Source organism: Hippopotamus amphibius, chromosome 10 (assembly GCF_030028045.1).
Source record: "Hippopotamus amphibius kiboko isolate mHipAmp2 chromosome 10, mHipAmp2.hap2, whole genome shotgun sequence".
Classification (NCBI taxonomy): Eukaryota; Metazoa; Chordata; class Mammalia; order Artiodactyla; family Hippopotamidae; genus Hippopotamus; species Hippopotamus amphibius.
In genome coordinates, this window is record NC_080195.1 from 62,842,318 (window position 1) to 62,861,154 (window position 18,837).

The 18,837-nt window shown below is 37.3% G+C and overlaps 1 protein-coding gene across 3 annotated transcripts in view; it reads left to right on the forward strand.

The window, feature by feature from the left end:
- Positions 1–17,543, forward strand: part of CD47 (CD47 molecule) — a 52,563-nt gene extending 35,020 nt beyond the window's left edge. Inside the window, exons 4-10 of one of the 3 annotated variants that reach the window (XM_057696119.1) lie at positions 2,213–2,320; positions 3,506–3,598; positions 4,645–4,737; positions 6,102–6,194; positions 11,138–11,169; positions 12,864–12,888; positions 13,640–15,547. In XM_057696119.1, the coding sequence (XP_057552102.1) occupies positions 2,213–2,320; positions 3,506–3,598; positions 4,645–4,737; positions 6,102–6,194; positions 11,138–11,169; positions 12,864–12,888; positions 13,640–13,701 (506 nt within the window). In that variant the 3' untranslated portion in view covers positions 13,702–15,547. The other 2 variants (XM_057696120.1, XM_057696121.1) reach the window with 2 other exon arrangements.
- Positions 17,544–18,837: the final 1,294 nt, after the last annotated feature.

Genomic DNA, 18,837 nt, shown 5'->3' on the forward strand with positions numbered 1-18,837 from the left:
TGGGTCCTGTGGCATCCGTATCAGATTCCTGACCATTTAGCTACACTGGAGATTTGACATCTGAGCCTAGCAACAAGATACTTTCTCCAGACTTGCTATGGGACCTGCTAAAACGTGGGCCTTATAAACAAAGAAAATGAGTCAAAACAAACCCTTTATAAAGGTTCACTAAAGAAAACACGGACATGGTCTTTCATTGCCAGTAGTTACTTAAGTAGACCCTGCTAATATATTTGTTAGAAATTGCTGCTTAATTTTGAGGAATAATTTAGGTAGCCTTGAAAATTGGTAGTTGAACCAATCAACAGGAACAAAAGCTAACTCCAGAGGTTTTGAAAAGACCATTCTATGGGGACTTCCCTGGTGGCTCAGTGGTTGAGAATTTGCCTGCCAATGCAGGGGACATGGGTTTGATCCATGGTCCAGGAAGATCCCACATCCCAGGTCCAGGAAGATCCCACATTCCCACAGAGCAATTAAGCCGTGCGCCACAACTGCTAAACCTGAGCTCTAGAGCCCGTGAGCCACAACTACTGAAGCCCGTGCACCTAGAGCACATGCTCCACAGCAAGAGAAGCCACTGCAATGAGAAGCTCGCACACCACAACGAAGAACAGTCCCCGCTCGCTGCCACTAAAGAAGCCCGCACAGCAATGAAGACCCAATGCAACCAAATAAATAAATTTATTTATTTGTTTATTTATGGGGGGGTATATGGGGATATATGTATAAATACAGCTGATTCACTTTGTTGTACAGCAAAAACTGGCACAATAGTGTAAAGCAATTAAATTCCAATAAAGAGCTTAAAAAAAAAAAGCTTGGGAAGCCTGCTGTATTGTTTCTCGCTCTTTTCTGATTAATGTGGATTTCATTTACTCACTTTCAGGACTGATTACTGATTAGCCCTCCATCTCCTCCTAAAGAGGACAGCCACTAAAGTATGAGTACAGATTTTAAATTCAGGTACCTGTATTATCCATTAAATACCTTAACCATAGGTTATAATCTAACCTTAAATTATACTACCGTAAACATAGATTTTATCATGGTCATTTAGGAGTTTATTTGTTGTTTTTACTATAATTGATCTGTTTGTCATTTTAGTGGATACAAATGAAATGCTAAATATAAAATTATTTAAAATTTCCCCCTCAGGACGATTGCCCATTAATAAATGGCATGGAGAATATCATGTGTGGAGGAAACAATTTCAGTCACGCACTCTCTTTGTGCTATTCAGTCTGCTTTTAGGTTACTTTTAACAACTTTCTTGGTGAAAATTAAATATTAACCAAAACAAAACCCAAAAAGTGAATATATGATACAAAATAATATTTTTAGGCTTATGCATTACATTATTCTTTTAGGGAAGCTGGATACTTGACAACAGAGCTAGCATCAAAAGCATAACATGTATGTTACGACCTGTTGAGTATTTGTAGTTTATTTTTATGAAATTATTTTGGTTGGATAATTAAAGCATTTTCCCTCACATCAGGATTTCAAGAGGATGTGATTTGTCCAGTGTTCACTCTACTTTTTCAAAACAAAATGTTTAGATTTCCAGTTGCTTTAGTAATTTTATATAAGGTGGAACAGAGTTCTCTTTTTCTCGCTATTACTAATTAGCAAGTTATGTCTCATCAGCAGTGTGTATATTAGTGGTAAACCTGAAGCAGTTCTGCTTCTCAGGGGACATTTGATAATGTCTGGAGATGTTTTTGATTGACACAACTTGGGGGCTGTTACTGGCATGTAGGGTGCAGAGGCCAGGGATGGTACTAAACCTTCTGTAATGCGCAGAGCAGTCCCTTACAACAACTTATCTGACCCAAAATACGAGGGTGAGTCAAAAATTATCCACACTCCGGTTATATGAAAACTTCTATAGATTCTACAGCCAGAGTGCAGATAAATTTTGACTCACTCTCGTATGAATAATGCCGCGATTGAGAGAGCCTGATTAATTTCACTCTAGGGAAGTAAAGTGTCACCTGTAAATTCAGCATCCATATTTACACTGCCGTGACACCATTTAGCCATTGACTTATCATGTAAAAGATTTGAGACGGCTCGACATGATGTGGAGTTGTTCCTCAAAGGTTGTTCAATTATAGCAGGTTATCAGTTTAATCTTTATACCTTGTAAGTTACAGAAATGGCTTTACTTCTTGTGACTAAGTTCATGTAATTTTTTTTTCTTTTTAAGCGCTTAAATATAAATCCAGTTGTACGAAGGAGAAAACCATTTTTCTGTTAGGTACTGGACTAGTGCTCACTGTCATTGTCATTGTTGGAGCCATTCTGTTCATCCCAGGTAAGATGTACGGTTATTATGAGAGAAAGCAGGATTGATAAGGTTGAGGGCATTTCTGGAGAGGTGCATATTAGTTTCCTAGGGCTGGCTGCTGTAACAAATTACCACAAACTAGGTATCCTAAAACAATAGAAATCTCTCACAGTTTTGGAGGCCATAAATCTGCAATAAAGATGTTATCAGGGCCGTACACCCTCCATACACTCTAGGGGAGAATCCATCCCTTGCCTGTTGTATCTTCTGGCATATCTGGCAATCTGTGCAGCTCCTTGGCTTATGGCAGCGTAACTGATTTCCGCTGTGGTCACATCACCTCATCCTCCTCCCCTCTGACTCCACTTAATTTCCCTCTGCCTCTCTGTTACAAAAATGCCTGTCATTGGATTCACAACCCACCTGGATAATCTGGGATAAGCTCCTTTTTTCAGATCCTTAACTTAATCGTATCTTTTACTATATAAGTTAATATTCACAGATTCAGGGGATTTGGAGGTGGACATATCTCTAGGGCCACCACTCAACCCATTCCAGAGGCACACTTCTTCGGCCAAGACCTGGAGGTGGGAGTGGACGTGGGGAGCAGATCTATCTGAAATTGCAGTTGCTCTTGAAGGATGGCAGTGTGAGTGGGAAATAAGGGTCTGCGGCACATGGAAAGAGCAGTAGAGACAGGCTGGGACTCACAAGTGTAAATCGTAGAAAGCCTTTGTTGTCTTTCACGCAGAATACAGTATAGGTGTAGTGTTTAGGAGCATACATTGGGCAGCTCTGTTTGCAACTGGAGTTAATAAAGACATGGGGAGGAAGGAGATGAATTCAGAAGAAAACCTGAAAGAACAACTGCTTTGACTTTGGGACAGATTGAATATAGCAAATGAAGGGAATGGTAAGAGTTTACAGAGTTTCTCACTGGAATGATGTAGGGTAGGTAAGGAGGCAGAGCCGATTCAAGGTTTGACACGTTGAGACTTAGATGTTGACATTTAAATGTCTTAAGTTTGGTCTTGAATAAACAAGAAAAGTCATTTTGTGTGAAGTTTTGGGGGAAATATGTATTTTTAAACCTTTTGTAGTTTGTAAGAGTAGTATTGAGATTAATACATTTAATAAGTTAAGTACTTTAACATCCCATAAGAGTAGGAAGTATGTAGGAAAATATTAATTATCATTTTTAATTATTAACAGGTGAATATTCAACAAAGAATACTTGTGGACTTGGTTTAATTGTAATTCCTACAGCAATATTATTAGTACTTCAGTACTATGTATTTGTGATAGGTGAGTATTTGTTATAGCATAATTTTGCCCACCTTTTTCATTTAAAAAGCAGCATTTTTGGTTAAAATATTCTTGTATGATTTTTTTTAACAACTCAGTAGAAGTTGGTTTATTATAAGATTTCCCAGGCTATTCTTAGTGATATTTTCCTCATATGGATTAATTTTAAGTTTAGCTTAGGTTTTCAAGGCATTCGGTTATCTTGTAAAAAATTATTTTCATGGATACTTGATATCAGTGGATTTTTAAAATTATGCTACATAATTTCTTAATGATTATCTTCGTGTTTTTATTTCAGTTTTTTGAAGCTGTAAGTAGATATTAAACATGCCCTTTCTCTTCTTTTCCTAAGCCTCTCTTTAAAAAAACTAGCTCTACAAAATAGGATTATAAATAACAGAGAGTAGCTTTATTTAATTTTTTTTAGTTACTGGCAAATCTTAGCATTGTAGTTTTAAAAATGATGTAGATATCCAACCTATAGTTGGTGTCATTTTCACTGCATTTTGGGAATAAGTCACTAAAAAATTTTTGTTATTATTAGAGTCTATTTTTTTTCTATTTGCATGTTTAACTCTCAGCCTTAGAGCGTATCTCTGGCTTGCTGTACATTGGAAAGGTATTGATTTGTTATAAAATCACAGATCTAGACACACGGATAGAGGTTAGGATGTTTACAATGGCATGTTTCCTAACAGTTCTCTCCACCACAGCAGTTTTGTATGCATGTGGTGAAGCCAGGCATGATAGCCATTCACGCTGTAAAATGCACAAGTGTGGTAAGCGAACATTATTTTTAAGATTTTGGGTAAAAACTGCCAGTCCACCTCAGCTCAGTGTGGAAATTAAAGATTGCTCAATGTGTATATCTGGAGCCTACCACTTGTATGGAAAGGCAAGGTTTAGATCACTGGAAAAGAATCTACCATCTGACAAGGAACTCCAGAGGCAGTCTTTGGTCATACGATATTATTCTTGATTGTACAAAATACAAGTAGGAGTGATTGCTTTTTTAGATACTCTCAACCCATTTTTCCTCTCTCCAGCTACAGGGATGTCCCTCTTCACCTTTGCCATATTGATCCTTCAAGTACTGGGCTACGTGCTCTCTGTGGTTGGATTCGGCCTTTGTGTCTCAGGTAAGAGTCCCATCCTTCTCTAGTCTCACTTCGTCCTACTAGGGAGAATTTTTCTTTCTCTTTCTCTTTCTTTTTCTTTCTTCTTTTTTTTTTTTTAAACATATAGACTTTATTTCTTAGAGCAGTTTTAGGCTCACAGCAAAACTGAGTGGAAAGTACAGAGAGTACTTTCCCATATACCCCACATAACAGCCTCCTCCACTATCCCCCACCAGAGTGGTAAATGCGATATAGTTGTTGAACCAGCATTGACATATTACCACCCAAAATCCATAGTTTACATTAGGGTTCATTCTTAGTGTTGTATCAACACATGCTGTGATTTTTGATAAGTGTATAATGACATGGATCGTAGTCATAATATCATACGGTAAAGTTTCACTGCCCTAAAAATCCTCTGTGCTCTGCCTATTCATCCTCCCTCCCCCTAAACCCCTAGCAACCACTGATCTTTTTACTGTCTTCATAGTTTTTCATTTTCCAGAATGTCTTATAGATGGAATGATACAGTATTTTGCCTTTTCAGATTGGCTTGTTTTACTTAGTAATAGTCACTTAAGTTTCCTCCATGTCTTTTTGTGGCTTAATAGCTCATTTCTTTTTAGCACTCAATAACATTCCGTTGTATGTGTGTACTGCAGTTTGTTTATCCATTCACCTGTTGAGGGACATCTTGGTTGCTTCCAGTTTGGGACAATTAAGAATAAAGTTGCTCTGAACATCCATGTGCATGTTTTTGTGTGGATGTTAAGTTTCAACTCCATTTGGGTCAGTACCAAGGAGTGCAGTTGCTGGGTTGGACATTAAGAATATATTTAGTTTTTTAGCAAATTGTCAAACTGTCTTCCAAGGTGGCTGTACCATTTTGTATTACCACCAGCAGTGGTTGAAAATTCCACATCCTTGCCAGCATTTGCTGTTGTGAGCTTTTCTTTTAGAACTCTCATTTCCACCCCACTGAGAACAGTGCTTTCCACACTGCCATGAGAATACTGGCTGTAGATGGCTTGCGGGCTGGTTGTTCCAGCAGCCAAACTCCTAATGCCTGTATTTGTGGGAGAGCTTTTAAAACAGCCAGGCTCCATCCAGTTAGTTGGAGCCTTAGGCTTTACACACTATTTTCCATTAGTCTTGATGTGATAAGGTATATATTATGCAGACAAAGGCTTTTTTCTTTTCATAATTTGGAGTCATTTCACTGACTTAATACTGATGAGCATATATAGATAATTTTTGTTTCTTGATAATTAGAAAAAGAATTAATCTCCTTAAAACTCAATATTATTACTGTTACTGCTAGTTCTTTTTAAAAATTCAATTATTTCATGTGAATTTCTGATATAGAATTTCATTTGTTTTTACAGAGTGTACCCCAGTGCATGGTCCTCTTCCGATTTCAGGTTTGGGTATTATAGCTCTAGCAGAATTACTTGGATTAGTTTTTATGAAATGTGTTGGTAAGTCAAACTTATTTTTGTTAGCCTGTGCCAGGAATTTCAAATATATAATCTGGAAAATGCTTTTGGTTGATTCTTACTGTTTAGGATAAAAGAAATGCATTGGAACTCCAAAAATGAGAAAATACAGTGAATGATGCTGTACTTTTTAAAGAATAAATTTGGAATTATTTGGGCGGTAATAAAAGAGGGTAGAACTCATGAACTAATGAAAAGTTTAGATTATTAACTAGTTTAAAAGAAAACAGCTTTATGTTTTAGAATGTATAGACGTTTTTATACTAAATAAAAGGAGAGCTTGTTGAGGATTCATTTTAATTAATAAAAAAGGATTTTTAATTGGCCCATTGTTTCTGTGATAGAGCCCTTTCACAGAGACCTGTTTGTCAGTTGCTATTCTCGCAGACTGTTTACAGACCTTGATTCCCCTGGTAGACAGAATTGAAATTCAAAAGCTGTCACTTTTGTTAATTTAAGAGCAGTGTTCTCTGGCACTTGACTTTAAAATATTTTTAGTTAAAACCAGTATGATAAGAACATTGAGTTTAAATTTTAGGGTTTTACTACTCTTAAAATCAGTTGTGAGTAAGTGTGGACTTAGCTTATTGTTTCTGAACTTTGTATTTAATCTTCCAATTTTCAAATAACAGATCTTTGTGTAAATTCTTATTTTTAATACGTTTATGGAGATAGATGCTTTTAATAGTGCCTAAAACTAGTGTGATGTCTTACTTAAGCTAAGGATGTTCCCTACAATCTGGCTTATATTAGTTGCCCTTTAAATAAAAGATATCTGTTTCTTATTTATGAAGTAAAGCAAACTCAAACATTTGTCAAAATAATCAAAAGTTACAAATTAATGGGGTAAAAAAGTCAGTCTTTCTGCTTTGCTTTAGGTGAAATTTATGTTTCTAAAAATTGATATAAACTTCGAATTGTTGTAGTCAAATAATTCCCCATATGACTTGTATAGTACTTTCAAAGAAATTTTACTTTTATTTATGAACTTCAGCTTTCACTGACTAATCATGGAGTTCAATTCTGTTATGTGTTTTTTGCCCCTCTTTAATTAATGCATATTAGATGAACAATTAAAATACCTAACAAAAATTAACTATCTTTAGTTTATGTGTTCATAAGTCAGAGTTGTTTCCTCAATGAAATTTTCTTAGCTCAAGCCATACAACACAACTAAGACTTCTAAAGCAGAATGGCATTCATTTGGTAGCCATCTTGAGTATAACGTTGTGAATTTTGGTACAGATTCTATTTTTGTTGAGTCTTCTAATCACTGTCTGTCTGTGTCTTGAAGATGACACTGCTGCTGGTGCTGCTACGAACACTTAAGAACAGTATGTGACTGCACTATCCGTGCAGCGTGATGTAGTATTAGGTGTCTTTGATTGATGGTCAGCTTTTTGTTCTTTTTTCCCCTCATTATCTGGATTACCCTCCCTTTTATCCCCATGTTCCCCGATGCCTTCCATGTCTAAGGAAGACCAGCAGGTCTGGAGATGCTGACTCAATGGAAATAGGCATTGTCTAGCTTCTACCGCCTTGAACTTGTTCTCTTCTCTTTTCCACCACTACATCCCTGAGAAGCCTGCGAAACCAGTATCATTACAAACGTATTATTCTCACATCCAATTCAAACTGAAACTGAAATCCTGGAAAGTTCCCCAAACTATATTTTCTTTCTGATAGTTTGATATATAAATATACCATATGTGAGTTAAGAATTTAGTTTTCTTTACATTTTGAGACCATTCTAAATTAACTATTCAAATCAACTTGTTTGATACCAGAGTTCAGAGGAATACCTTCAGTCAGTTGAAGGGCAAGAAGAGAAAAGGTACAGGAAAGTAGCTCTTTAGATAATGTAGACTAGAAAAGTTAATGTGTTTTTCATAAATAATCTGAATGTGTAAATCTGAGTATACATAACATTAAGGTTGCAAATTTGAGCATTTGTATCAGGAAGTAAAAATTGTAAATGCTTCCAATGTAGCTTTTACTTGTTTCAGAGGCTCTGTTTTGGAAAAGTCTAAAGAATGTGTCTTGACTTAAATATAATAAAATCCTCAGATAGTTTTTTTTTTTTTAAATCCAAGCTATCTTGGAGTAAGTTTATGTCCCTTTGAGAGATTTAACTTTTATCATTTTCATTATTTCCCAGCTTAAATTTGGAGCCTTAATTATTACTTTAAGCAGTAGGATTTTAAGTTTCATTTTCTATGTTCCTCTTTTTTAACTGTGTTGGGAATTTTTGTTTGTTTGTTTACTGAAACATTTAAATTTCATAAAATGAAACCAAGGGCTGAGAACAATAATAATGTGAGAAAATATAGAAGATTAAAAAGAACTAACTAAACTCACTGAAGTTGGGTGTGTTACCTATGTAGGAAACTTAAGTCCATTCTTCATAAGAGTCAGTACTCGTTAATTTTCTTAAGCCATTAGTATTTAGTTCAGTATCAGGGAATATAGTCATGTTTTGATACAAATCAACCTACTGGCAGTCACAAACCATACTTACCACATCTCAGATATTTTAGAAGGACATGAAATAAATATGTAAAATTCAGTGATATTTTCTTCCCCGTTGTTGAGGAGAGGTGAATCTGGTATCAGTAGAAAAAGTTGTCCCAGAAAATTCAAAAGCTGGAAATATATTTATAGCATGTGTCAAGTGTTTCTGGAAGAAAAGAACAAATCAAGAAGCATCGCAAGTGAGCTCATATGGGATGCTTAAGGCTTGTGATTTAAAAATATATATATACACATGGCTGTTGATGCCTTAGGCCCATGGTAACAGCAGATAAATCACAATCATCCTTTAGTCACATAGGTCATATGCCTATTGGAGAGGATTAACTCAATCAAAATTCACTTCTGCACTGTTTGGTTTTATAATATTTGAGGGATCACAGCCGACTGGTGCCCTTTGAATCACTGTTCTTTATAGATACCTTTGTTTCATAATGGGCTAGCCAAATGTGACGTTCCTTGGACCTGAGAATTAGAACTCAGAAACTCTTCTTTACACGTTATTAGGGTTATTAAGGGAGTTGCTTGGCAGTTCTTAGAACTAATTCTGATAAATAATTTATGAGCTCAAAAATATAGCTCTAAAATCTTACCTCTGACCTTTCACCTTGCCAATCAGAAATTTACATAGGTGTTCAGTTCTCTTGTCCTTGATAGAACATAGACGCAGTAAGTGGTATTTACATGTAACTGTCACGATTGTCCCTAAAAACGTTCTGTAATTCTGCTTGGTTTGTTTGGGAGGTTGCTAAGTGTGATTTACCCATATTCCCGACACATTTCACTCCATAGTACTTTGAAAAGACGTTTCCTTGTTTGGTTGCAAGGACCAAACCACTCCCCAAGTGCCTCTAGTAGAGGAGATTTACTTTCAAGCCACACATGACACTAACAGAGATGGGAATCTCATGAGAACAGATACATAACTGGGCCTCACAGAGAGTGGAACAGCGAGTGGTTTAGGAATTGGAAGAATCCAGTACATCTCTAAAGACTGAGTCATCATTTGCCCTCTCAGTAACAAGAGTTAGCTGATGCCCTCCTGCCAGTGTAGTTCCTTAGTTCCTCTCCCTTTGGTTCTTTACCTGCTAGCCATCTAGCTCATCCTCTCCTTAATGTTTTTATTTTTTGATCCTATTCATGTCTTCTCACTGGTATATTTTCTTACCCTTGGCTCTAAGCTTTGAGCTTCTCTTTGCTTACTTTCTGTCTCCTTTTCACCTTTCTTTCCCTTCACCAGCTTTCTAGTCTTCTTTCTGTGTCTCCTCTCCAAGTTCCAATGGGAGAGAGAAACTTTTCAGGCCAGTCAGTTGCTATTTCCCTCTGTTGGAGTGAGCCTTACGAGCTTCTGACTCCTCTATAGATTGACTCCGCATGGATCAGGTCTCACCCCCATTTCCCATCAGTTTTGGAAGCTTAATAGAGTGGCCATGGAGGAGTGGTAGGAAATAATTAGCACAGAAGAGCAGAACAGTTCTGGGGGCCTGCTTCAGTCTGCTCATAAGTAAATCCAGTGCCATCATCCAATCCAGAGAACAGTGGAATTGACTGTCCAGTAGCATCACCTTCCTATAGAGTCACTCACCAGATGTTGCCCGTTGATGCTTTTGTTATCTGTAGAACTCTGATTCTGTATTCAGGAGTGGTTTTAGCTGCTCCTGGACCTTCTCACTTGGTTTTTGTAAGAAAGTTCTCTTTTCTTCCCTATGCAGCTAGAGCAGTCCTCTTCCCTTTGTCACTTTCTTCATGCCCTGTATTCCTTCATCTTCATTAATCAATCTGTTGAGAAGCAGTGAAGGGTAACTTGAAAACCTAAGAAGGAATATGGAGAAGGGCTTGATCGTAGCTAAAACTAGCTGCCTAGAATAATTCTCTAAACTCAGAGGGATCTGATATTTTCTTTAGTTTGTTAGCTATGTAGAGCTTTGAAAACTGGAAAGATGGAATAAGAAAAAAAGAATACTGAGCTACAGGGAACACGAGCAGTGAGCGAGCGATGGAGTGGTCCCTGCGCCATTCTTTCCACATTCCAGCTGGGTTGGGTAGTGAGGGATGTAGAGCCTACAATGAGGGTGAATAGATGCCAAAGTTTTTCCACTATGGAGTGTAACAAGTGGCTGATTTGGGGGGTGATATCGCATCACAAATGATAGGGTATGTGTGTTTAGTCTCTTTATTATTTGATTGGGGTGGATTATTTGCATCGTGTTATTCTGTCAGTGTATATAATTAAGAGTGTTCTGTATTTTTTAAGTCTGTCAAAGCCAGGACTCTTTCAGTGGAGTTTCTGGCACCTTTAGTTTTAGCCCTGAACATCTTATCTTAAAATTAAACATAATATTGCCTTAATTTCTTTCATTTATTAAATTCATTGTCTTATTTTTTAATTTCACCAGCTTCTGATCACAAGACTATACAGCCTCCTAGGGTAAGTTAAAATTTCTTAAATGAATTGGGTATGATTGCTTGATGGTTTAGTCTGAGGAATGGTAATTGAGATATTCAACCCCATTGCTCCCTGTGTAGTGTGACATCAAATTAAGAGAACACTGAAGTCATTTCATGACCTTTGCATGGATAGATCCAATCTGTTTTAAAACTTCTGTTTGTCAACGGGGTTGGGGGGGCAGGGGGCAAAGGGGAAGCTGGGACGAAGTGAGAGAGTAGCATAGACATATATATACTACCAACTGTAAAATAGATAGCTAATAGGAAGTTGCTGTATAACAAAGGGAGATCAACTCGATGATGGGTGATGCCTTAGAGGGCCAGGACAGGGAGAATGGGAGGGAGTTGCAGGAGGGAGGGGGGTATGGGGATATATGTATAAATACAGCTGATTTACTTTGGTGTACCTCAAAAGCTGGTACAAGAGTGTAAAGCAATTATAGTCCAATAAAGGGTGTAAAAACAAAACAAAAAAAAGCTTCTCTTTGGTCTTTTACTAGCAATGGGATAGAATAAATGATTCCTTAAGGTCATGCTGTCTTCCCACACCCAGAAATGAAAAGTTTATGTGTAAGAATAACAGGCATTATCTGCTGAAGGAAGTCAAGGATTCCAATATATTGCCTCACCTGTTAGATCCATTTGATGTGGATATACAGAATGATATTTCAGACTTAACAATGAGGGAGAGACGTTTATATTAAATTGATTTCATTAAAAATGATAATCTATAAAATAAATGGAAATGTGGCTGAAAAATAGCCGAATTGATTCATTTCCCTCCTCCCCCACTTTATAAGCATTTTTCTTCCTCCAAATTGTACTGTAGTTTTTACTGTATCTTCGCTGCCTTAATAAGCTACCTGAGAAAATTCCAAGAAAAGGAGCAAATTTAGGGAATAAAGTGAGAGGGATAAATGAGGGGTGAGAGGGTGAAAAAAAAACATTTATAGATAAAGACTCATCATGGTGACAAGCACAAGAGCTACTTTATGGAAATAAGATCTTGAAAGGACTATATTGTATTCATCTTTCTATAAAGGATTAATAATAGCTCTGTCTGGAATGCCAGAAGTGAGACTGCTGTCCGTGGCAGGAAGTGGAGACTGCATATGCCCGTAAAGCCGATGAGGCTCCACACAGGTGCCTGAGAGGCAAGGGAGGTGGGAGTGCCTCTTACCCCAGGTGTTCATTCTAAAAAGATTGGTGCCATAGCTACATTGGTCACAAACAGCCAGAAGTTTTAAAAGTGCCTCTGTTAGATGTAATCCAGCCATTAGACACTTAAATACTAACACTTTTTCTTTCCCTGTTACTGACCTCAATTTGCATGACTTGAAAATGATTGTTTTTCTCTCATCTCTGGTTTAACTGTATTATTTACTATGTTGCTTTCTGTGTTTGTGCTTCTCACAATTTCTAAAACAGAGAGAGGCAGGGTGGGGTGGGAAATTCTGCATAAAAGAATATTAGAGAATAATTCAGTTGTTATAAAACTATTAACTATACTTGGCAAGCTTTGCTTTTCTAACTAACCTTTATTACCTTAGTTTGTTTTCTGACTGTAGGATTCGCTGTTTACATATAGTTTAAATGTTAGCATATATAAATTTTAGTATAAAAGGACATGAAATAAATTCTATTTTATGTAAATATATTTTAAATATTTTCCAGAAACCTGTAGAGGAACCCCTTAATGGTATGTGGTTATTACAAATTTATATATTCTTCTTGATCCATTACCAGGTCATAATAATTTGAACTTGCCCCCAAAGCAGTTAGAATGCTGTCTATGCCTTGGGAAGAATCTAGGTTTTTTTTAATTGCCTTAACCTCTCTTTTCATGATTATTCATCAAGGATTAAGAGTATTGCTTTTGTAATGTTCTCACCTCTGAGAAAAATGCACTGTTCTGTGTCTCTCGAGTAGTTGTGCTAGGCAAGTGATATTTGGGTGAGGGACTATTGCCTTTTTTTTTTTTTTCTTCTTTCTTTTTAATGGAGGAGAAAGAAAGAGTGGCTTTATTTCTTTGCCAGGCAAAGGGGGAACACAGTAGGCTAGTGCCTCAAGAACTGTGCCCCTCCCCACCCCCGACTGTTGCCTTTTTAATTGGCCAAGATGAAATGTAACACCCCCAATAGAGAAGAATCTCAGTTAATTTCAACTTCTAATTATAAATTTCAGGAAGACACAGGCTGTCATCATGGAGTGAGACCAAAACATCTCACTTTCTTTCTCCCTAAATCTAGATCTGTATTCCCAACTGAGTTCTTGTCCTTTGTGCATCCTGTGGGTATGATCCACAGAAAGGCTTTTGTAATCAGATAACCTTAAAATTAATTTGGCTTTAGAGCTGTGGAATAGTTGGCATGACATTACTGCATATTTGTCTAGAAATGATTTCTCATTGTGGAATCTTACTAACTGCTTGGCTTCTTACTAATTCTTAGCATTTAAAGAATCAAAAGGAATGATGAATGATGGTAAGTGTAAAATGCACCTGCAGTTATAGGGGGGTTAAAATATGGACACTGAAAAGAAATAAAATTGCTTCTTTAAAGTATGGCTTTTTTTTAAATAAAAGGGACACTGTCAAATCATAACGGCCTACATTTCTTGACTTGTAAAACATAAATCTACTCTATTAAAAGTTGCAAAACTACTAATATAAAAGCTGTAGGATGTCACTTATCAGACTCTCCAATATATTGCTCATAACAGAGGAATTCCTGCTTTTTTTAAAAAACATTTTTCATATGCAGTGTCTGGTGACTGAAACTAAACTCTTCTCCACTTAGATAATTTGGCGCAAATTTTTATCATCTTGACAGGGTTTCTTTTGTGCTTGTGTTGGTGATTTTGTTGCATTTAACCCATGGAGCCTTAATATCTCTGGGTTCCCAAGCAGGAACTGGGTTCTAATCTTTTGGGAATGATTTTAAAAAAGAGAGAGAAATGTTTAGTCACTCCAGCTTTTTGGGGGGACTCTGGGCTAATAACATAATTTTCATTGACTATTTCAAAGACATTTATTAGTTCTTAAAGATAAATAAACCTGCGATATTGAGTACTATAAGCATTCATTTTGATTTTACCTTAACATGTTCTGATACTTTAGTTCTGTTAGCATTTTCATAACTGTTTTCATTTTATCAAAACTTCCTATATATACCTTTGATAATTACAATCATTCCTTGATCATGTGAATAGTCTGCTTTCTATTTTACTGTTGTAAAGTCTGTGACCTACCTGCTTACCTCTACATCGAAGTGCAGCATTTAACTCAAGAGGCTCTATTCCCCTGAGTGCAATTAATTTTTGTATAAGATTAAAAACATGCTGATTGTGTGTGGTGGACTAAGTTTAAAACAATGCTTAGACTGTGTTCAGTAAGCATTCATAGAAGGATCCCACTTTTGTAAGTTTGTGTCACAGCCTTTATTACAAAAAATGCATGCTCTGCCAACCACTGCCCTCCTAAAAAAAAGACATTAGCAGGAATATATTAAATGACATTTAAAAAAAGAGCTAGTACCTGAAAGTGTGGCATGGTTTGTCCATGTTTACAGTCTGGTGTTCTGTTGTTTTAATTTCATTGTTTTTTTTCCTTCTCCTACTGTGGTGTCATTCTTCTGTAGTTGTATGGAGAAACTAAACTTCTGCATTTTCAGAAAACCAGAAGAAGAACCTTGAGTGCCTCTTCTTTGTTAATTTCCCTTAAGATGTGACCTTTTTTTTTGCACCATCGTATAAGGAGTTAGACAGCAGCTTTTGTGCGTGAAATCTATAACAACCTTTGAAATCCCCTTCATTTTGCTGATTTTTAGCTGCTCAGAACTTGTTGGGTTTTTTCCAATGTCTGTACGGTGGGTGCACTGACAGTGCACCATGCCCACAGTTTATTTGCCTTGTCGGTGAGTGAGGTTCCAGTACCCTCTCAGGACCACCGTCCCATTTCCTCTTTCGCTTATGCCTGATCACGTATTTAATTCTCTTACATTAAATGAGTGATGTTGATCTAAAGTGAAAGTGATAGAATATTATTCTAGGATCAATATCTTCTGCTTTGGAAAAATCAAAGCCTCTTGGCTTCTCCTCAGTCACCCCAGCAAACGGAGATTATCAGATTTTGTTGCTTTTTATTTCCATTTGGCATTGGCCTTTTACTGACTGCAATTAAAAAGGCTAATGATTTGCCTGGTTTATGTCTGTGACCTTTTTGCAAATCTAAGATTACATAATTTTTGTTTATTTTTAGGTACCGCCTATCTGAAATGATTTTCAATTTTTAAAATACATCAACTTGTTAAGGCATAGAAAATAGACATGCATAGCAATTATATGTTCATTTTTCAATTTTCCAGAGTAACTGAAGTGAAGTGATGGACTCTGATTTGGAGAGTAGTACGACATGAAAGAAATACACTTGTGTTTAAGCACCATGGCCTTGATTCACTGTTTTGGAGAAGAAAACAAGAAAAATAATGGGTTTCCATCTATGGGAGAGAGTAGATAATTGACCTTTAAATGATTGTTACAGTTAAGTTTTTATTCAAAGCATTTTTAATTTAGTTAATAAAAGAATTATGATCTGTGTTGTGTGCCCAATTGATATTCAGTTTTTTGTTGTTATTTTTATTCAGTTAGGGGCAAAAGTAGAGTAGGCAACTTCCAAGAATGATCCCTCTCAGATTCTGGGGCCTCTTAACTCTAGGTCACCAGCTTAAATTGGTTCAAGGTGAGAATTCCCTGGCACTAACTTGGTTACCCAGAACTATCTATGAAAACAGTGGCTTCCATAGAACCTTAGCAAACTCAGGTTCGCAGCCAGTTTGGCAGTTACTGTGTTAGCTGAATAATGTGTCTGCCACTTCTGGGTCAAGGGAATAACATTAAGTACAGACAAGAATCAGTTGGGAACGTCTTGAGGGCTGCCTGCGTGGGATGTGATACCAGTGGGGATCGTGGTCTTCATTCTTGGGGGTTGCCACTCACACGTTATTCCTTCAACATACAGTGTACCTGCCCTTTCCAGATGGAGGGTAATTTTATTGAGGGATATTTTCTTCTTTGTTTCACACAACCCTTTACATCTGTCTTGTCCTCCTGTTATTTGCTTCTGCTGTATGAGATGTAGCACTTTTTCTCCGCTTTGAACATGGTCCAGTGACACGGTAGCATCACTGCAGAAAGGAGCCAGACTTATTCTCAGAGAACTATGTTCCCACTTTTCAGCAGAAATAGCGATGGTTGTAACATACGTACTCCCTTCCTCGGATTTGAAGGCACAATCTACAGTGTTTCTTCGCTTCTTTTCTGATCTGGGGCATGAAAAACCAAGATTGAGATTTGAACTGTGAGTCTCCTGCATGGTAACATAGTGTGTGTCACCGTCAGGCCAATCGGCCAGCCCTGAGTGGGTGGTTTTATTGCTGTTGTATCTGTGTTGCATGATAAACACCCATCATCTTCCTCCTGTAGTCCTGCCTCGTATTCACCTTACTCTGAGACTGAACAGTAAAACAAAACCCCCAGCTTTCCTACCCCCGTTAGAAGAAAATTAACATTCTGACAGTCGTGATCGCCTGGAGTACTTTTAGATTATTAGATTTTCTTCCCTTGTGGATGTGTGTTCGTACGTGCACATGTATAAGATAGGCACATGCATCTTCTGTATGGACAGCAGTGGGGTACCTACGGGAGAGCAAATGTGAATTTCATGCTTTTAGTGAAAACATTTAAAAACAAAGATCTTTATTGGGTGGACTTACATTTGATGTGAATATTTGATCACTTAAAACTTTTAAAAATTCTAGGTAACTTGCCAAGCTTTTTGACTGCTCACTAGTGCCCTCTAAAAATACTAGGTATTCTTCCTGTTTGTGTAATAAGATATTCATATTTGTAGTTGCATTATTAATAATTTCTTAGTCCACTGAATGTTCCCATGTGCCTCTTTTATGCCCAATTACTTGTCATAGTTTACGTTGGGACCAAGTGGTTTGTCTACGGCAAACCAAAATTTATAACCTGCTGATGCCTCTCAGAAAGGTGAACACGCTATGAAGACAGCTCTTATTACAAAGAAAGGGAAAAAGTTCTTCCCTAACTGTGTTCCTGTCCAAAATATTACCACGTATAGAGAGAGCTGTATTCCTTTGTACAAATTTGGTGGCTCCCACTGCTCTTTTTCCTTCCGAAAATATTTATATTTTACTAATATGGTTTGTTACTTTAGAAATCAATTTTGGTGAAAGGAGGGAAAAAGCAGATGGACTTGAAAAAGATCCAAGTTCCTAGTCTCTATTAAGAAAAAGTCAGGTATGAGATCTTTATAGTAAAGTTTTTTGTGAACCGGAGTTGTACCTTTTAATATGTAGTCAACTCTCATTTATTTGGGGTTCAGTCTTGGGACTTACCCATCCTTTGTGTTCTCTTTAACACTGCCTGTCTTTTGAGGCTTTCACTGCCCTAGACAATGCACAGAGGTAGCCGGAGAAACGCCAGATGAAATCAACCCTTCACTCGTCAGCTTCTCTGGAAAAGGGACCACAGCAGCAGGAGCCCTCTTCCTTGGGCATCACTGGGCCAGTTCATGCTCTTTAAATTAGACTTATAATGGCAGTAAGGTTTCTGTCACACCAAATTAAAGTTGCTAACAATGTTTTGAACATCATATATCTGTCCCCACCCCACCCCCACCAATAATCTGCTTTTTCACTCAGTGATCCCAGTTTTTGCCATCAACTCTTCCATTCAGTCTTATTTACTGTATGTTCTCAGAGTGACACCATTTGTCATTTTGGCAACAAACCTTTCCAACCTTTTCGGCCAAATCGAATTCTCCTTCAAAACATTGTCCTTCTGCCCTTCCTCCCCCACTGGCTCTCCTTTGCGGTCTGTGCCTATCTGTCCAGCTGCCTCTTTCATCTCTTAGTTACCTTTCTTAGTACTTCACGTGTCTCTGCTTATTTGCTTTGTTGGGCTTCTGTCTTGCTTCTCTCGTTCAATTTAAAAATTCCTCCATACATAGCAAGAGCCTTTTTTTTCTTCCTTTCACTTCCTGCAGTGTTTTGCATACATTAGATGCTCACTCCATAAGTTTGATGATTGAGAGTAGGCTGTATTTAGATTTCCCCGTGTTTGTAATAGGGTGAGCTAGAGAGTTTTCTTTTTAGACAAATTTCACATGTTCTGAAAACCTTAAAAGGTGATGATTTTTTCACCTGGAAACCCCAGGTCCAGTCTGCTAGAATTTCTGAGAATGTCAGAATGAAAATAATGGGACTATCCCATAGTTGAGAGTATTGTTCTTTTCAGGATGCTGTAGTCATCCAACCAAATTGGGGTTTGAGTTATAATAAAGCTTAAAAAGTGGTGAGTTTATTCCTCCTCCTCACTAATAACAATTAAGTTCTGTGTCACCTAGATTTCTCTTGTCCTAACATGGGTATGAAAACACAGACATCTGGTGTGTGTGTGGAATGGCATACCCCTTTATTTACCTGTTGTTGGAAACGAGAGAAATGATTGTTGGGCAACCCTTTATCTTTTTGTTGTGTCTCATTTGATGGAGAGTTTGTTTAGAAACTGTTTTACATGTGTCACATTTTCAAAATCACTGACGGCCATCATCCGCTGGGGTCCT